Genomic DNA, 17,058 nt, shown 5'->3' with positions numbered 1-17,058 from the left:
AAGGCCGAGGGCTCTCCTTGCCTCGCGCTATGGTAGCATACCTTAGCTTAGCACAAGTTAGCTCTAAGGGACAAGGGTCAAGGCCCGCAAGTAAGCGAGGCTGCTTGTTTATTTGCTTCGTGGTTTTAGACGCGCTACGTGGCCAATGTACCTCATTTATCAAACTGCAATTGTTTCACACTCTCAACAGGTTAGCAATTGCAATGAGCACGCCGTAATATGTACTGCTGGTGACGCGATATCTGCACAAATCGTCGTTATCGTGAAACTGGCCAGTCTGTCAGCGAGCGTTAGCTCTGCGTGCTAGTAACGAATGCTTTGACTACTTATAAGCGGAATTTCGAACGTGTTGTATTGGTCACCGCGAAGGTTCGAGATATGTTACTCTTGTTTTATTTAAAATATGTTTCACAGAGTACAGAGTCGGAACCACTTTCCAAATTGAACCTGGCCAGACAGCGGTGAAAGGGCGTTTCAATTTGGTCCACACCAACATGCCTAATATGTAGCCAAAATATGTACACGGGCCTTCTATTTTTAGAGCAGTGCATGTTGTTTCAACGCCAAGTTGCTAGTCTATGGAAGTAAATACGTTTAGATATTAAATTAGATTTGTATATACTACTCAATCTAATCCCTCAAGGGGAAATTCAACATACACGTTGCCGTTTATTTGTTTTTAATGTCCCACATAAGTAACGTTCACACTACAGGTCAATTATGATTTTTTTTGCATATAAGTGACATGTATTCGATTAATTGAATTATTTTTAGTTTATGTAATGTAAGCAGTAAAATTCACATTTTATTTTTCCAAATCCAATCCAGGCCTCTTTCATATGTGAAATCAGATTTGTATCAGTAGTTGACCGCATTATGGACGCTCAGGATGCGTTAATCCAACCTAAATGTCAACAGAAACCAAATTTGGACTAGGCATAGACTCCCCACTAGGGCTGCTTGATTATGAAAAAAATATTAATCACGATTATTCGAACGATTCTTTATTTTTTTGAGGTACAAAACAAGAACGCATTTAAACGTAACCCATATTAAGGCAAATCAAATTCTTTGAAACGTTGGATTTATGTAAATTCCTTAAGATCCAAACAAAAAATATAGTTATTTTTAAATATAAAAATGGTGCAGATTTATAAATTCAAGTATAGTTTCCTTGTATAAATAAACAGTGAATTTGCATTTACTTGCGATACACTTAATTTACGATTATGCCAATTTTGTCATCATTGAGTGTAATAATTGTAATCTTAATTGAATTTCGATTAATTGCACATCCCAACTACCCACAATCATCTGTAAGGTTGTGAATCTCAACATATAATTTTATATTTGACTTTATTCCCCATTGAAATCTAAATGATGTGGACGTTTATGGTAATTGTAATAATTCTGCCACGCTGATTTGTGACGACGCACATTATCTTGACTAGATGTCTCCATGAAAAGATGTCATCAATGAACAATCGTCACATTTCCCCCAAGACCTCCTCCCACCTTGCTCCTTTGTCAATAACTTTATGTCCTTGATAGAATTTCTGGCGGTAGGTGCCAGAGGGGTGAGGACCAATGAATTTGTGAAGAGCAAAATGACTTGAAATCTTGGCCAGATTTACTTCCGGAATCGCTGAGCCTCCTGACGGCATCTTTTGTGCGCATATGTGTAATTCAGCGTTGTGTTTTGTGTGCATGCGTATGGATGACTACGTAAAAATTTTTCAACTGGCTGAAAAAAAAGTCATACCCTACGATGTGAACCTAGCCATAGCCAGATCACACACATGCACGCAAGCAATGAAAATGTCAGTGCTCGAGGACACCCCAATAGTTGTCAAGAAGTAGACTAGCATCTCAACTAGTTCACTTTTTTTCCCTAATTTAAATATCAAAGCACTTGACATGCCATATGTCTTTCCACAGGTTTCAAGAGGGACACAATGGGGGCATTTCTAGACAAACCAAAGATGGAAAAATATAATTCCCATGGTGAGGGTAACAGCCTGCGCTTTGGGCTAAGCAGTATGCAGGGCTGGAGGGTAGAGATGGAAGACGCACACACGGCAGTCATTGGCTTGCCTCACGGTCTTGACCCCTGGTCATTTTTTGCTGTTTATGATGGGCATGCCGGCTCTCAGGTGGCCAAGTACTGCTGCGAGCACCTGTTGGAGCACATCACCAGCAACTCAGACTTCCAGAGTGCTCTGCAGGAGGATCCCTCAGTGGAAAGCGTGAAGAACGGCATCCGCACAGGTTTCCTCGAGATCGACGATCACATGCGAACCATCTCGGAGAAAAAACACGGCGTGGACCGCAGTGGCTCCACCGCGGTGGGCGTGATGATATCACCGAGTCACGTCTACTTTATTAACTGCGGCGACTCGCGAGGACTCCTGAGCCGTGGGGGTGCCGTGCACTTCTTCACGCAAGATCACAAACCCAGCAACCCTCTGGAGAAGGAGAGGATCCTGAATGCCGGTGGCTCAGTCATGATCCAGCGAGTTAACGGATCCCTGGCCGTGTCTCGGGCCCTTGGAGATTTCGACTACAAGTGCGTGCATGGGAAAGGCCCGACAGAGCAGCTTGTCTCTCCCGAGCCTGAAGTTTATGCAATTGAGAGATGCGAAGGGGATGATGAATTTATTATACTTGCTTGTGATGGCATCTGGGATGTCATGGCCAATGAAGAACTCTGTGACTTTGTCCGGTCAAGGCTAGAAGTCACGGATGATCTTGAAAGAGTCAGCAATGAAATTGTTGACACTTGCCTATACAAGGTATGTGCCATGTTGGCCAAAAATACACCTGTATGTTCTTGCATTCAGTCTAACCTTCTGGCCTTTTGTGTTTCTTTCACAGGGTAGTCGGGACAATATGAGTGTTGTTTTAATCTGTTTTCCTGGTGCTCCAAAAGTTTCCCCAGAAGCAGTTAAACGAGAGGCCGAGCTGGATAAGTATCTGGAGTCAAGAGTAGAAGGTAAACACAATAGAGCGGGAAATGAGTAGGGAAATGTTGGTTAGGAATTAATTAATTTGTGGTCCATTGGACATGTCGTCTCAAATATTGTTCTTTTCTATTTACACAGTGGAATTAAGGCATTTATATTTTATTATGTTTAGCGTCAGATACAAATAGTTGTTTTTGCTATAACTGAGGTAGTGCCTCGGTTAATACCAGATATCGTGCCCTCCTGGAAGCATTATGCAGATGCAAATGGGAACCATTCCAAACATTTTTTTCCCAATTTAAAACTGTTCCCAGGTGTCTTAACATGTCTCTAAAATGCCTTTGTCCAAATATCCAATGGATCATACTGGGGATGGGCAGCATGGGCTAAAGAACTATCTTAAAAAATACTTATTAATGACTTGTGGCACATATATCACCCTGAAATATGTAATGTTGCATCGTACCAGTGTGCAAGATCGGACGACTATGACACTTTTACCCCCTCGCATGGAGTAATGTAGCTGAGGGTGGCGTTAGTGAGCTCTTGCCAGTGCTTACTTGTTTCGTCAATGGTGCAATGCATGTTTGCTGAACACGAGTGTTGCGCATCTTCTCTTTTTTTTTTTTTAAAGCAGTAGTTGTGCTGTAGGCGCAAAGTTCTTGATGGAACAGCAGCAACGACAAATTGCTCATCACGGCGACCGTTTTTTGGCCCACCTTAAAAAGTTATTTTGACCAATGTCAGTTTTGTCAAACACCGAATTAATTCTAGGGTAGCGACGTGGACTGTTAAATTACTCACCGAGATGTGAGACTCCATATTTGAAACTAAAGTTTTAGTTTTTCCTTGGGTGAGTTGTGTGATTTAAACCTGCACACTGATTTGCAGAATGAAGACTTATCAATACTTCCTTTGCCTTTGAATGAGGATTTCATCACTGCTACCTACTTTGCAAGCAGTCAAACGACCCAAACGGCTCGGTTTATGGGACGGTATTAATACTCGATCGCTTAAAATTGCACATTGTGAAAGCAACTCTGACGATAATATCGGGGATAAGTATTGCCCATCCCTAAATGGAATTATTATTGTTATAGTACACTTTACAATCTCTTTTTCAAGCCTGACTGAATTTAGCCCCTCCCCCCAACACTGGGTCAGCGTAGAGTATGGCTTTCATTACCATGCCAATTAGGGGTGGAGCTACTTGTTGAGCTACGCACTTTAAAATTAACTGATAAATCACAGTACCAAAAAACATACGACTCGGCATCGTCTCACAGCTGAGCAGCAAGGGCAGACTTGGGCAGACGTAATTTCAGAAGATCACTTACTCTGTCACACCGTCTTGGAAAGTTTGTCCATGATAAGTCACGCAAGGGAACACATAAACAGAAAACTTTTAACGTCAAGACACTTGGATATTCCGTTCACATCGTAACAGTGGAGCAACTGTTCTCATTTGATGAATCAGCAGACATGTTTGTGTCGCCGTCAAAGGAATTCCTGCTATGGTAAAGGAAATACATTGTATTTTACGATCATAAATTCCACAGCCGTTTTAGTGTTTTGTAACCGGTGTTTGAAATGAATCCAAATTAAGATGAGGTTTAATTCTAGCTCTGCGTCTCTGGAGTGTCATTAAAGTGGAAAATTACACAAGCAACTACATTTTTGGCGTGTGGCCTAGTTCTGAAAATGTGCCTGTCAGGATTAGACTTTGACCTGACACTGACATTGCATAGGGCAGTGCATCTGTATAAGAATTGACGAGTTGGTGTCAATGTGTAATTGAGCTAGTTTATATTAATAAATAATACTGCAGATAAATAAAAACTTTCTTACTACTTGCATATTTTCTTTTCTTTTATTAGAATATTCATTCATTCTCCAAACGGCTTATAACTGAATTTATTTTAATTGCACTTCAATGCTGTTGTTTGCGTTTTTATCGTTTTTACAGTACTTTGTTTTCTTGTTTGGTTGCACCAATATTATTAATGTGTGTACGTATGTGGTGCCTTGAAATATGATGAATTTGATCGGTTACCATGCTTGTAACCTAAGACACTTGTATCTTAAATCTTCTTTTGCCCTTTGAAATTTATGCAATGTCAAATTGTTCCCGGCTTCTCAAAAAACAAACGTATTCGAATAAGGACAATAGCACTCTCTATTATTGTATTTTTAATCAAAACATAGTCTAATAGCATAGTTATATAGACTGTAAAGAAGGAGAATACACTTCTATTACCACTGTTGTGACTTAGTAAGATGCTGGAAAAGGAAAACGAAAAAATGGCCAAGTATCGGCTTATATCTCAAAAAACTCAATAAAAGCAGCACTGTACTATTATTGTGAATGGAATTTCCCTCATGAGCTGAATTTGTAATTAATCTAAACTACTTGTCAACTTACTATTACCAATTGTAAAAGTTCCGTCTGTGTTTTTTAAGACGCAACTTCATTCCTTTTCTTACAGAAGGATCTAAATCTTGTGCACACAAGTTAATATTTTATTTCTCTAGCGGCTTATTAATCATTACCATTCCATTACACTGTCTGGAATGTCGCCGGGCTTAGACAGTTCGTTTAGGGGATTAAATGTAAGACAAAAAAAGTGAAAGATGCGTGATACAATTCAAAATCTATTGAAGGCCCTAATAGTTTCTAGTCTTCTGTTACTTTCCATTTGCAAATATTTTTATTTGGCCTTCCTCTGTGTCCAGGAAGCTTACTTGTGATTTGTGTTTCCCATCAGACATCCTCAAAAAGCAGGGAGATGAAGGCGTACCAGACTTGGTCCATGTTATGAGGACGTTAGCGTCTGAGAGCATCCCCAACCTCCCTCCTGGAGGAGAGCTTGCAAGCAAGTACGTAACCTTTTATGCTTGGAATAAACATGAGTGTTTACTCAATATTTGTTTACCGGTTTTAAAAAAGTGATCTTTTGTCCTCTCCAGACGAAGTGTTATTGAAGCGGTGTACAACAAACTCAACCCCTACCGAAGCGATGACACAGTAAGTAGTCCAGTTTTTCTCCCACCAAGGCTCTTTTAACTCGTTGAGTTTTTGGCTTTGGTTGAAGTATGCATGCCTTTCTGACATGTGACTGTAAACTTAGACCAACTTTGTGCATGTTCCTTAAGTTTTTCTTTCCAAGTGCCATCTAATAAATCTGAAATTTATTTAGAAATATAACTATGGATCAATATTGTGATAAGAACTCTTCCTCCTCTTATGTTCAAATCTATAATGTGTTACTTGTGTTAATTCTTTATAAATACATTGATCAATTTCCAAAAAAAGTGTAATCCTTAAAGCAGTTTGAAGAGAAAATGGGTGGAATTCTTTGCACATACAGTGGTACTTTGAAGGCCGGCATGCTGGAATGCTAGTCAAACTTCCGATGTGGGTGAAAAACATTTCCCATTTAATATTAGGGCTGCAACTAATGTTTTTTTTTTTGTTTTTTTTACAAGCGATCATCTTGTCAATTAGTCGATGAATCAGATTAAAAATGTTTTAATTTCTATCCATCCATTATTGGAATGCTTATCCTCACATCCCTTTTTTTAAGATAAAGCATTTTTTTCTTCAAGTTAGAGTGCAGAAAATAAAAAAAGTCTAAAATAATTTTGGTTTAGTTACTGTTTGTAACATGTCAGAAAATAGGCAAAAATGTTGATCATTGTTTTCCAAAGTGAGTACAAATGTTTTATTTTGTTTAATTCAACACAAAGATAATGGAAAATATGTAGTGTTGAGAAGCTGAAATCCCGAGCATTAGGACAATTAAAAAAATAGGGGAAAGGACAAAAAGAGAGAGGAGTTATGTGCTCCTTTTACTAATATTAGTCAAGAGGCAAGCTTCAGCATTTTTGCACCAACTGGAGACGCTTGTTTTGGCCGACTCCAAAATAGTGATAGTCGCGATCAGTTTGAACGGTTTTGACATTTGTGGTTCCAGTGTTATCTGCACTGAAGAAGTTAAGTCGTAGTATCCATTGTAATACAAATGTTTCAAATGTCTAACTTTGTTCATGTAGCAATTGAATAATCACACCAATTCCGCCGATTGTATTTGATATGAACACTGATTTACAGAGATGGAATCTAGGTCTCTGTGAAAGTCCTTGTTTACAATTGGCAGACTTTGTACTTATGTTAAGGTGGTGTATTGAGTCTCAATCACTGCATTCTCTGTGGCTCGTAACCACAAGAAAACATTAAATACCTCATTTGGTTATATCGAACAAAGTTGAAGAAAACTATATAAGAGTATGGACTCATATGGACTGAACTAGACTCAACAAAGTATGTCAAAAAAACACTTGAGTTCCATATCAAGACAGTTGTTACTGTTCAAGCAGGGTCGATCTCACTGTGTTTGAAGCAAATATAATGTCCTAACTTGAGAATATCCACATGCTGTAAGAGTATTGTTCAATATCCATAGGGAGAGTTTTTATCCAAGACTGGCTGACTTCTGCATTTGTTTTCTGTTTCGAGCAAGTCAATCGTTAAAAAGTGCACTTTTGTTTTTTTTTTAACTTTGATTTTTCATCTAATTTGAGCAAACTGGTCCCTTTGAGATCCTTACTCGGTTTGAAATCTGAAATAAATGAGGAGTGCACAGTTCACCAGAAACTTGAAGGTTTTAATTTTCACCGAGACTCTCAAGGCTTAAAACATAAAACGCCATGCTGCTTTCTAAAATAGAGCGGATTGATTGCTTGGCCCTGCCTTGGCTGTAAGAAAACCTTGTAACAAACTCTCTGATTTTTGTCCATCCTGTAGTTCGTTTCAATCATACCACTCCCATCGTGTCATAGTGCTCCCAGAGAAAAATCTTTGTATCTACCCACATTACATTTTGTGAAAATAGACAAGCTATTAATGTAGCCGTTTGTATTGAGTGCAGCAAAAACTGGTCATGTTCCTCTCCAGGTCTTGTTGAGCAGTGGTTCATAATCCTTTTTTTTTTTTTTGGCTCCTGAACCCTTTGGTCATTCACTCATACATGTTGATGATTCTCTTAAAGTAAGACACAACACAACTGATGATTAATTAAAATCATTTTATCGAGTCTCCTTAATGATAATATCCAGGCTTTGTCTTCTTTTGAACTCAAGCATACAAAATATTGGCTTGAATATAAATGAGCAATATCATTTAATAAAATTAAATAATAAACTTGCTTAAAACTTTAGAAAAAAGACATTTTTCTTTTATTATTCTCTTATTTCTGTAGTCCTTTATGAATACAGAAAAAATTATGAATACAGACAAAATCAAAATAACACATTTGCAAATAGCTGCTTTTTGCTATGGAAAACAAGGACCGAACACTGCAGTAACTGAATCAGTTTCAAAAAAGGTCATGAGTTACACACAATCCCTCGCGTGATATTGCTTTATTGTCGTTAGGTGTTTTTTTTTCTTTTTAAAATCACTAAACATTTCTAAATAAATAATAATTTGTTAATACATTGTAAATGCGGAAAATGTTGTTATATAATACACTTAAATGGAAAAAAAATATTCAATTGACCGATGGAATAATCGATAAAAAAAAGAGATCCAGCCCTAAATCTGTCTTTTACATGAACTGTATCAAATATTCTGTCTGTACAAATATAATGAGTTTAGTTTTAGTGGGTGTGTAAACAACCTCTAAACTTAGTCAATTTCAGGGGCCTGTTCAGTATCTGATTTGATCAAGTTCCAAAAACAATTTTCACATCGGAAAGAATGTCAATTGAATATTCTGCAATCTGCGAGTCCACTTGTTGTTTTACAAGTGTAACTATTATTCAGTAAAACAGAAGAACAACAATGAAGTCGCCCTTAGCATTCACGACACCTGGCAGATGTTGCGGGTGATTATCTCATGTGGCTGAGAGGTGATTGTCTTCACTTTAAACTGACATTGCTCGACATTCCATTCACCTTTTTATTATTATTATTTTAGGCACATTGTACTGAGCAGCAAGGACAGAAATATGTGTACTGCCTTCCTACGTGGATGCAAGTTCCATTCATCATCAATCAGAAAAAAAAGCGTGCTCGGACTTGATTACAAAAATCATGTCATTAATTAGAGGCTTGGTTATTTAATTCAAGTTAATTTCATTTCAATTTACTTAGTAAGTAATGTTTTTCAATTTGAGTACCTTTTGCTCAGCGAATAGACAAAACACGAATATTACTGAAATGTTAATTTTCCATCACGCTTCTCCATACACAAACAAAATAGTGCAATTTCTTTTAAAGCTACTATTTCCAAGGCTCCAACCCCTAAATTCAGTTAATACCTGTCTTGTAAAATGAACACACCACAAAAAGTGTCAATGTGTGTGTACATAAACAGTGGCCTGTTAGCCCGGCGCCACTATGTGACTGTGTTGGGCCATCCGAAGTTCACAGACGCTGGCCTGACTGAATATTTTATAAATAGAATTAAATCAACACATTGCTTGAAAAATGAATAAATAAAATTGTTAGTTTTATCTACTGAATTGATCATCATTATTGATCATTTAACCATATTTTTCTTGTACGTCACGAATGTCTTGAACCAGATATAGAACCCAGAAAATGTCAAAGTATTCAGTTAGACTTTATACTTAAAAAAAAAAAACGTTTAATGCCCCCCTTCCACCTAAAAATTACACAGAAGTATTTTTCTTAAGGACTTAATACAGAATTAAGATGCAAATGATGTAAAAAATCATTTAAAGCGCTCGTATTAGATCATGAATATACAGGGCCAGTGCTAGTTCTGGCAGGCCACCACAAGTTTTGAAAAAGGTTTCTTGGAGGATGCTGACATGCATACTGTGTGGGGTGAAGACTTTTCATGACTTTCAGTAACAAAAATGTTAGTCTCTCATTTCAGATGTTTCACCTCCACCATACCAATTAATACTTTCCGTGCCTTTGCGCTAAGAAGGAGCATGAAAACAGCGAATAGATTTTTTCTGTGACTTAGATGAGGGTAGCTTCTACAGAAGAGTATTTGAGTTTGTGAATGTGTGTAGGTTCGCTCACATAGCCGGCAAAAATTAGTTTGATTGGAAGTTATGGTTTCCTTAAGAGGAACGTTGTGGCTGTGAAGTCTTGTTTTATAATCGCTTTGTTATATTATCACATATTGATCGTTTACCATTTTTTAAATCAGGAAAATATTTTGTGCAAGAGTATTAAGATTATTCAATAAAATGAAAATAAATTAAAAGTGAAGTTTTGCAATATTGGTACACGTGTCGCCGAAAAACTTAAAATGCTTTAAATGCTCACTGAATTGTATTGGCCGCTATCAACGGTTCGGATTTTGAGCCTTGAGGCATATTTTTACCCCCGCAAAAAGAAAATAGTTTAAAATAGTGTGACCAGGAGCAGAGGTCATGAACATGGTGTCTGAGGTCAGCTGTTAGCGCTTGGGGGTCACATGAGTCAGCTAGGGACCTGTTCTATAAATAGCTGTAAGAGCTGCATCTATTTTTTTATTGTGTGTGTGTTACTATTAAAAATAAAAACAAATAGCACCACCTACCGGTGACCTGTAATTAACCTTTTACACTTGTACTAGTGTAAATATGGAAATGGTAATATTAAAAAACACACTAGTGTAGTTAGTTCAAAGATCATTGTTGTACAGGATGACCAAGCCAGTGGGTGTAGCGACATTTGGAGAGGTAATTTACACCAAATTATTTTTCCATATTAGCTTTTGCAGAAGTGTATATCAAACTAGCAGCCTTCGTATTAATTAGTACACAAAATATAATGCTCAATTTCAAAAAGGAAATTGACCCCCTTACCTCAAAGCTGTTCAAATTTGGAGGTTACACTGTGCATGAATGTGTCTTCTAGGGCTGAAATAATTAATGAAATAACTAAAATATTTTTATTACAAAAAAAAAAGATCCAAATCTCAGCCTTGAGAGAATTTTTCCACATAGGCTCGCACTAACTGTAGACATGGTTAGCCAATCAGCACCCAACTTCACACTGTTATTTGCTGACACCCACATCACTCACCAGGCCCCGCCTTTTAAAGCCACACGCACACCTAACGCAAAAGCCGTTTAATTCTATTAATTGATTGAATAGTCGATTCCTCCAAAAATATTTCACGCACCCGTAGTGTCGGAACTAAGATCGTAAGACTTGAATAAGAGAATTTGAATCAAGACATGTTCAACTTGTTCTCCCAGTAAATGTAAAAGTCAATGTTGATGATGCATGTGAACATTTCCATGATAATACGTTAGTTCGAGGTGTCATGCTGGTGCCTTGTCGTAAATAACCGTGCCCATTTCCTTTCAGTATGTTCATGTGTTTTTTTTTTTTATTCTTATTTTAAAATATTGTGATTACTGATGGAATTGGGACCTGAGTCTGAAGGGTGTTGTCCTTCCTCTCCTCTCTTGTCAAGGACTCAGCGTCCACAGATGACATGTGGTAACACAGCGTCGCACCACTAACACAGCATAGCGTTTACAAACCACCATCCTTTCAAGACCCACAGCAGCTCAGCTCAGCCCAGCTCAGCAGTCTGTCTTGCCGTCACTCTGAGCTTTTGGTTTCTAAGAAGGGAATTTCATGGGAGGAGGAAGAGGAAGAGGAGTTGCATGCACACAAACGTGGAGATAGTGCAGCGCCAGTCCACTCTGGAGTTCAGGACCCCCCTACCACCCCAAATCCAATTTTCCCCACCCAGCGTCTTGTCTCCCCCTTTGTGTTCACCCATCCTAATACTTCCCTCTAAAGTCAAACATAACAAGTGAGTCCACACGGCTTTCTTACCTTTTTTTTTTTGTTCAATAATCAGCTTATGTAGTAGTTTTTTTTTTCTGTTGTTGTTGCTGTAATTAATTTGATTCACATTTCCTTGTGTGCGTTTGTATATTTCTGTTTTTGTGAAGTGCAATTGTCCTGTACAAACAGCCTGTATTTAATGCAGCTTGATTAAGTTAAAAAAATGAAATGAAATGAAAAAGAGAACCTTTTTATGCACTATCTGCCTTTTCCTGCTTTTCTGGAATTTTAACCCATTTCTACATAGTGAATATTGCTGCTTGTCCTCCAGGCACGATGTCTCCACGCTTTTACTTTTCCGCGCTCCTCAGTTAGTCTATGCTCCTTTAAGAAACGGGTAAATTGTATAGTTGACAGCACAGTAAGCTCTATATCAAAACCATTTACACCCTAACTACCCCCCCCCCTTCCGTGATTTTGAAAAAAAAATACTCGTATTTTATTTTTGTATGCATATTTTTTCTGTACATGCTCCAATAATGGCAAATCATGCCATTTTAAAACAAAAGCCACCTGTCTAATTAGATACTTGCAAGCGTGTGTGGGTGCTTGTGTGTATTTACGTGCACGCGTATCCTTGTTCGTCACACGCTTCACACACACCAGGCCGGAATTTTTTTTTTCTTTTTTTTTTTAAATAAAGGGAATTACAAAGCTGCCCTTTCCATATCACATTCATATTCACAGTGTGAGTGTGCATGCTCTCGTTGAACAATTGACATTTATAAAGCCAAGTTTTATTGCAGTCCCAAGGACACAAAGTCGGTCTTTTTTGTGGATGTCTTTCATACATCGTTTGATTTATTTATTTTTTTCAGCTTTATGCCAGCCTCGTGTGCGTGTGCGTGTGTATGCAAGCTGTTCTCTTTCCATCTTTTGTGGCACAACCTTTGACATCCCATTTATTTTCAATTGTGGACATCTCTTTGTGTGTGGACAATTTGGCTGGTCCACACAAGGGGAAAAGAGAAAAAAAAAAGGTGTCCTCCCTCCAACAACACATTGATTTCGTGTGTGGGGTATTTTAAAGATGATCTTGTAATTGGACTTATACGAACACTTGAGCACTGACTATTTTACGGGGTGACACACATAGGATCAACTGTTGGCTCAAATACTTTAAACGCTGTCTTTCTTTTTCCCCTTCTTCTTTGGGGGTTTGGGGGGCATTCATACCAAGAACAAATCCGCTGATTGTAATGTGTCGTCATGGTTGTGGACAGCACCGTTGTTTTTTTTTTTTGTTTGTTGTTCCCTTGGGGTTTTGCTGTGCGCCCAAGCCGACACAAGCCAGGCAGGCCACACAGTCCAGTTTGCTGCTAGCGCCAATGATTTGTGTGTGTTCACCTCATGTACACCTCCCCCCAGTCCTCCTTCTTTGTCATTGACGAGATCTGTTTCCACTCACAAGGCAGATACACTTCTTCAAGAGGAAAGGTCTTTCTTTCCCCTTCATTTTCTGCTATTTTATGGTCTAAAATTGCATTGTGGAAATTAATGTATGTATATATTTTTGACTTTTAACATTCAAGGAATAAATATGTTGTTTGAGTTAGATTTTCTTTTCTTTCCACCATGGACAAAATGGGATTCTGCTTCGTCTTGGGGTCCTTTGGTTTTGTTTGTAAAACTACTATTTAAATCCTTTTTGCATAAGTTGATCTACAGTTTCCCGACAGTTCCAGTGTAACGGTAATAACTAAGATACTAAAAATGTATTCATTTCAAATTGACAATCCTAACAGCTTGTCGTGAGTCGCAAATTCTTTGAGTCCATTTCTTTGTGAGCCACTTTCTAACCTGCTGAGGTGGCAAAATGGCCAAAAAGTCCTTGTGTTAATGATGATGGAGATCTCACCTTAGTTCCTAACCACTGGTGGTGCTGTAGAGTCCATGTTGAAGCAGCTACGTAGCTTAGCATCACGTGCATAGATGTAAACTAACACACAGGGTACAATTTAAAGGTGCCACAACAAAAAGAGCAAAGACTAATGCGGCAAGCTATTGTGGTTGTTTAATAGTATGATGAACTATGGGTGAAGTGAGTAAGTGTAATTGGCCTTAAAAGAAAGAGATTATTATTACGATGATGATGATGATGGCGACGACAATTGTTGCATGGACCCAACATGGTTTAAAGGTTGTCAATATTCTTGAAAAAGTGGTGGCTCAGTAAAGTATAAATGTCCTATTACTGTGTGTGTGCGTGCGTGTGGGCAAATACACATAAAAAAAAAATATTGGAGAAAAATAATAAAACAAGACTTACAATCATGACTTTGGGTGTTTGAATACAGTATTTTAATAGTTGCACTAATTAAAATACTCGGTAACATCTGATTGATATTAATTTGAGATACGTTCACATTTGTGTTGTTACTATCACAGTTTTTTTTACCCCCCCATCTCTCTTATAGAGCTTTACAAAAAGAATTCCACTCAATAGTGCTGTTCGTTCTGCTCTTACCACTGAGAAGCCTTCAGGTTTGCTGATTGTAATGAATGAATAACAAAGTGACTGTATTCAGTATCGCTCGTGTTGGAATTAGTTTTTGAAGAGACTTGGCCATGATACCTTAAAAAAAAAAGTGTTTCACTTCACTTGTGTCAAGTTTCCATCACAAAAACTCATAACTAAATCACTTTTCATTTACCACGAAACCAAAATACCTCATTCATGTTTTTGTGTTGTACTCTACTTACACCAAGCATTTCGTGTGTAGGTTTTTTTCCACTTAAAGGAAACACAAATATTTAAAAAACAAAACATTTGGATGACTTAGTAATCATGTTAATACAAGTACAAAAAGATCAACTTGCATACATACACGCACATGATATATAAAAAAAAATATATATATATATAAACTTGGAACCTTTTTAAAAAATCTATTATGTCAAACAGAAGTCACCATTTCCCTTTCAAAACATAACACTTTAGATTTATAAAGTGCAAACTTTTTTTCTCAACTTTAAACTTACAACTTTAAAAGATAAACAATTCCTTCTTAACTTTGCGACGGCGCATTAGTGTCTCCCAGTGAGGGGAAAAAAAAGTCAAGACTAGATTTAAAGTCATGAGATTTTAAAGTCATCATGATGGCTTTAAATCTCAAGCCAACACCCGTTCTCATACATTGACCACTGAGTTAAAGTTGAATAATAAAATTGCTATTTAATGAAAGCCGAGTGCATTTCCATACTCACGACTCTCTGTGTTTTGTAAACTTGTTTGGGTGCACCGGTGTCACAACCGAGATACTTGGCCGGTGTCGGTACTAGATATGGTCAGGTTGCTAGATGTGATGTCGCTGCGCGCCTGTTGATGATGTCACACTTTAATCACGTATTTCTCAAATATATTTCTTTGCCTCTGTGTTTTTTATTTACACATGACTGTTCTATTTGCATATTTTTGATTCGCTAATTAAAAAAACTGCATTACTGTCACACTGTCGCGGCCGCACCTACTTCCGCCTTTTCACCAAGAAAAGCTGACGAACTTGCTCCAATGCCGTGCTTCCCTGCATGGTTATATGAATATAATCTGTATATAGTGTGAAATATTTCTTAATAAGGGATTTCCATGTTTTCCCTCCAACCCTTTACCACAGTTTGATTCCCAAATCTACGGAACATTGACATGATGTCTTCAATAGGCACGCACGACACCAAAGGATGATCCTTGCAAAATGTGCTTTATTATTATATTTGTATTAATATTTAGTAACTCGGAGCATACAAACACAAGAAACAGAGGTGACAATCATGGGGAGAATTTTTTTTTTTATAAAGCATGACGTCATCAGCTGGCGCGCAGGGCAGGCCACCGAAGGACCCCGAACGCATCTAGCAAGCCGACCACATCTACTACCGACACCGGTCGATTTTCCGGGTGCCATAGACGTCCTACTTCCGGATTCCCTCGTCAACTCGCGATGACAACTTTTCAAACCCGTCACGGTGACGTTAAATGTTTTTTTGTTTTTTTTTATACTGGGTGATACAAATCCACCGTCGTATAAGATCACAACAAACAACAGTTTTCCTGAGGTGCAGGACCTGTAGTCTGTGTTTGTGTGTGTGCGCGTGCGTGAGTGCTACTTTTCGTTACGATAGACTTTAAACAACAACAAATGTTTCTCTCGCTTTAGCCTCTTTGTGCTAATCAAATTAGGATAACCTTGGGAGGGCGGAAGCTACGGAAGCTCATTGGGACACACGCGCACCACAACAACAAAAACTTTCTTATTTTTAAATCATCCTCAATCAAAAAAATTGAAATAATAAAAAAATAAAATGGATAGTGTGTCCCTCATACTACTTTGTAATTAAATGTTAGAGAGGCAGGTGTGAGTCACTGAGATAGTCGTAAGCACTGATACTCTGTGTCAAATCGCCTTTTCTCCGAAAATAAAAAGTTCAAAAGTATTGTCAGAGTTCGGATCATCAGCCTCTAATGATGTCCGTGTTCTCCTAAAGACGATTAGAAATTTGAATGGGACTTGCTGGCACCCTATTGTGCATAGACGTACCTCGTTTGTGGCGTTTGCCCGTGTGGTTTATTTGCATCCCCCATCACGAGCCCCCACCCACCCAACCTCACTGTCCAGCTCATAAGCTCACCGATTTGCCTTACCCACTCTCGTCATCGTCGCCCCCTCGTTTCTTGTTGAACAAAACCCAATGAGAAAGATAAATGTTGCTCATGTTCATGTGAAGGTACTCAAGCATATCGGGGGGCGGGAGGGGGGGGGGACACGTATGGTAACCCTTTTTGACTAATAACGTTGAAATCTGTTTGTGTTTTCTCCTTCTGCCGTGTCAGACGTTAAACACAAGTGTGTTAACTTGGTGACCTCGAGAGCATTGCAAGTGTCTGCTCTGCTATATTTATGAGTACCGGTACATTCACGAATAGCTTTGGAGTGCTGTAGATCAGTCAATGTTGATTCAAATGCTTCTCAGAGGCCCCTCCTGTAAGTTCTTTTACGACTACTGTATATTTTCTATGATGTTCCACCTCCAAAGGAATGACAAAAAAAAAAAGGAAACTGTTTGGGGAGGGAAGTGTACCGTTTGTGTTGTCATTTGAACAAATTGCATTCCTCGCTTGTGGATTGATGCATTTCTCTCCTTGCTCCTTACATTTTCTACCCTTCTTTCTTTGCTTTTTTTTTTTTTTTTAGCATTTAAAGTTTGAATAAAGTTTCTAGTTTGCAGAATGTATTACCAAATAAATGGGTTGCCATCTTGTATCACTCA

At 38.2% G+C, this 17,058-nt stretch overlaps 1 protein-coding gene across 2 annotated transcripts in view; it reads left to right on the top strand.

The window, feature by feature from the left end:
- The window catches only part of ppm1aa (protein phosphatase, Mg2+/Mn2+ dependent, 1Aa), a 17,842-nt gene extending 784 nt beyond the window's left edge, over positions 1-17,058 (top strand). The window contains exons 1-6 of one of the 2 annotated variants that reach the window (XM_088317792.1): positions 65-190; positions 1,939-2,792; positions 2,875-2,992; positions 5,729-5,840; positions 5,931-5,988; positions 11,411-17,058. In XM_088317792.1, coding sequence (XP_088173918.1) covers positions 1,956-2,792; positions 2,875-2,992; positions 5,729-5,840; positions 5,931-5,988; positions 11,411-11,440 — 1,155 coding nt within the window. In that variant the 5' untranslated portion in view covers positions 65-190; positions 1,939-1,955 and the 3' untranslated portion in view covers positions 11,441-17,058. Of the gene's footprint in view, positions 1-64; positions 191-1,938; positions 2,793-2,874; positions 2,993-5,728; positions 5,841-5,930; positions 5,989-11,410 lie in introns of those variants that run through there. The other variant, XM_088317782.1, reaches the window with a different exon arrangement.

This window comes from Idiotropiscis lumnitzeri, chromosome 1 (assembly GCF_059441095.1).
Source record: "Idiotropiscis lumnitzeri isolate Australia: NSW breed Sydney's pygmy pipehorse chromosome 1, RoL_Ilum_1.0, whole genome shotgun sequence".
Lineage (NCBI taxonomy): Eukaryota > Metazoa > Chordata > Actinopteri > Syngnathiformes > Syngnathidae > Idiotropiscis > Idiotropiscis lumnitzeri.
This window is presented reverse-complemented; position numbering and strand designations above follow the sequence as displayed.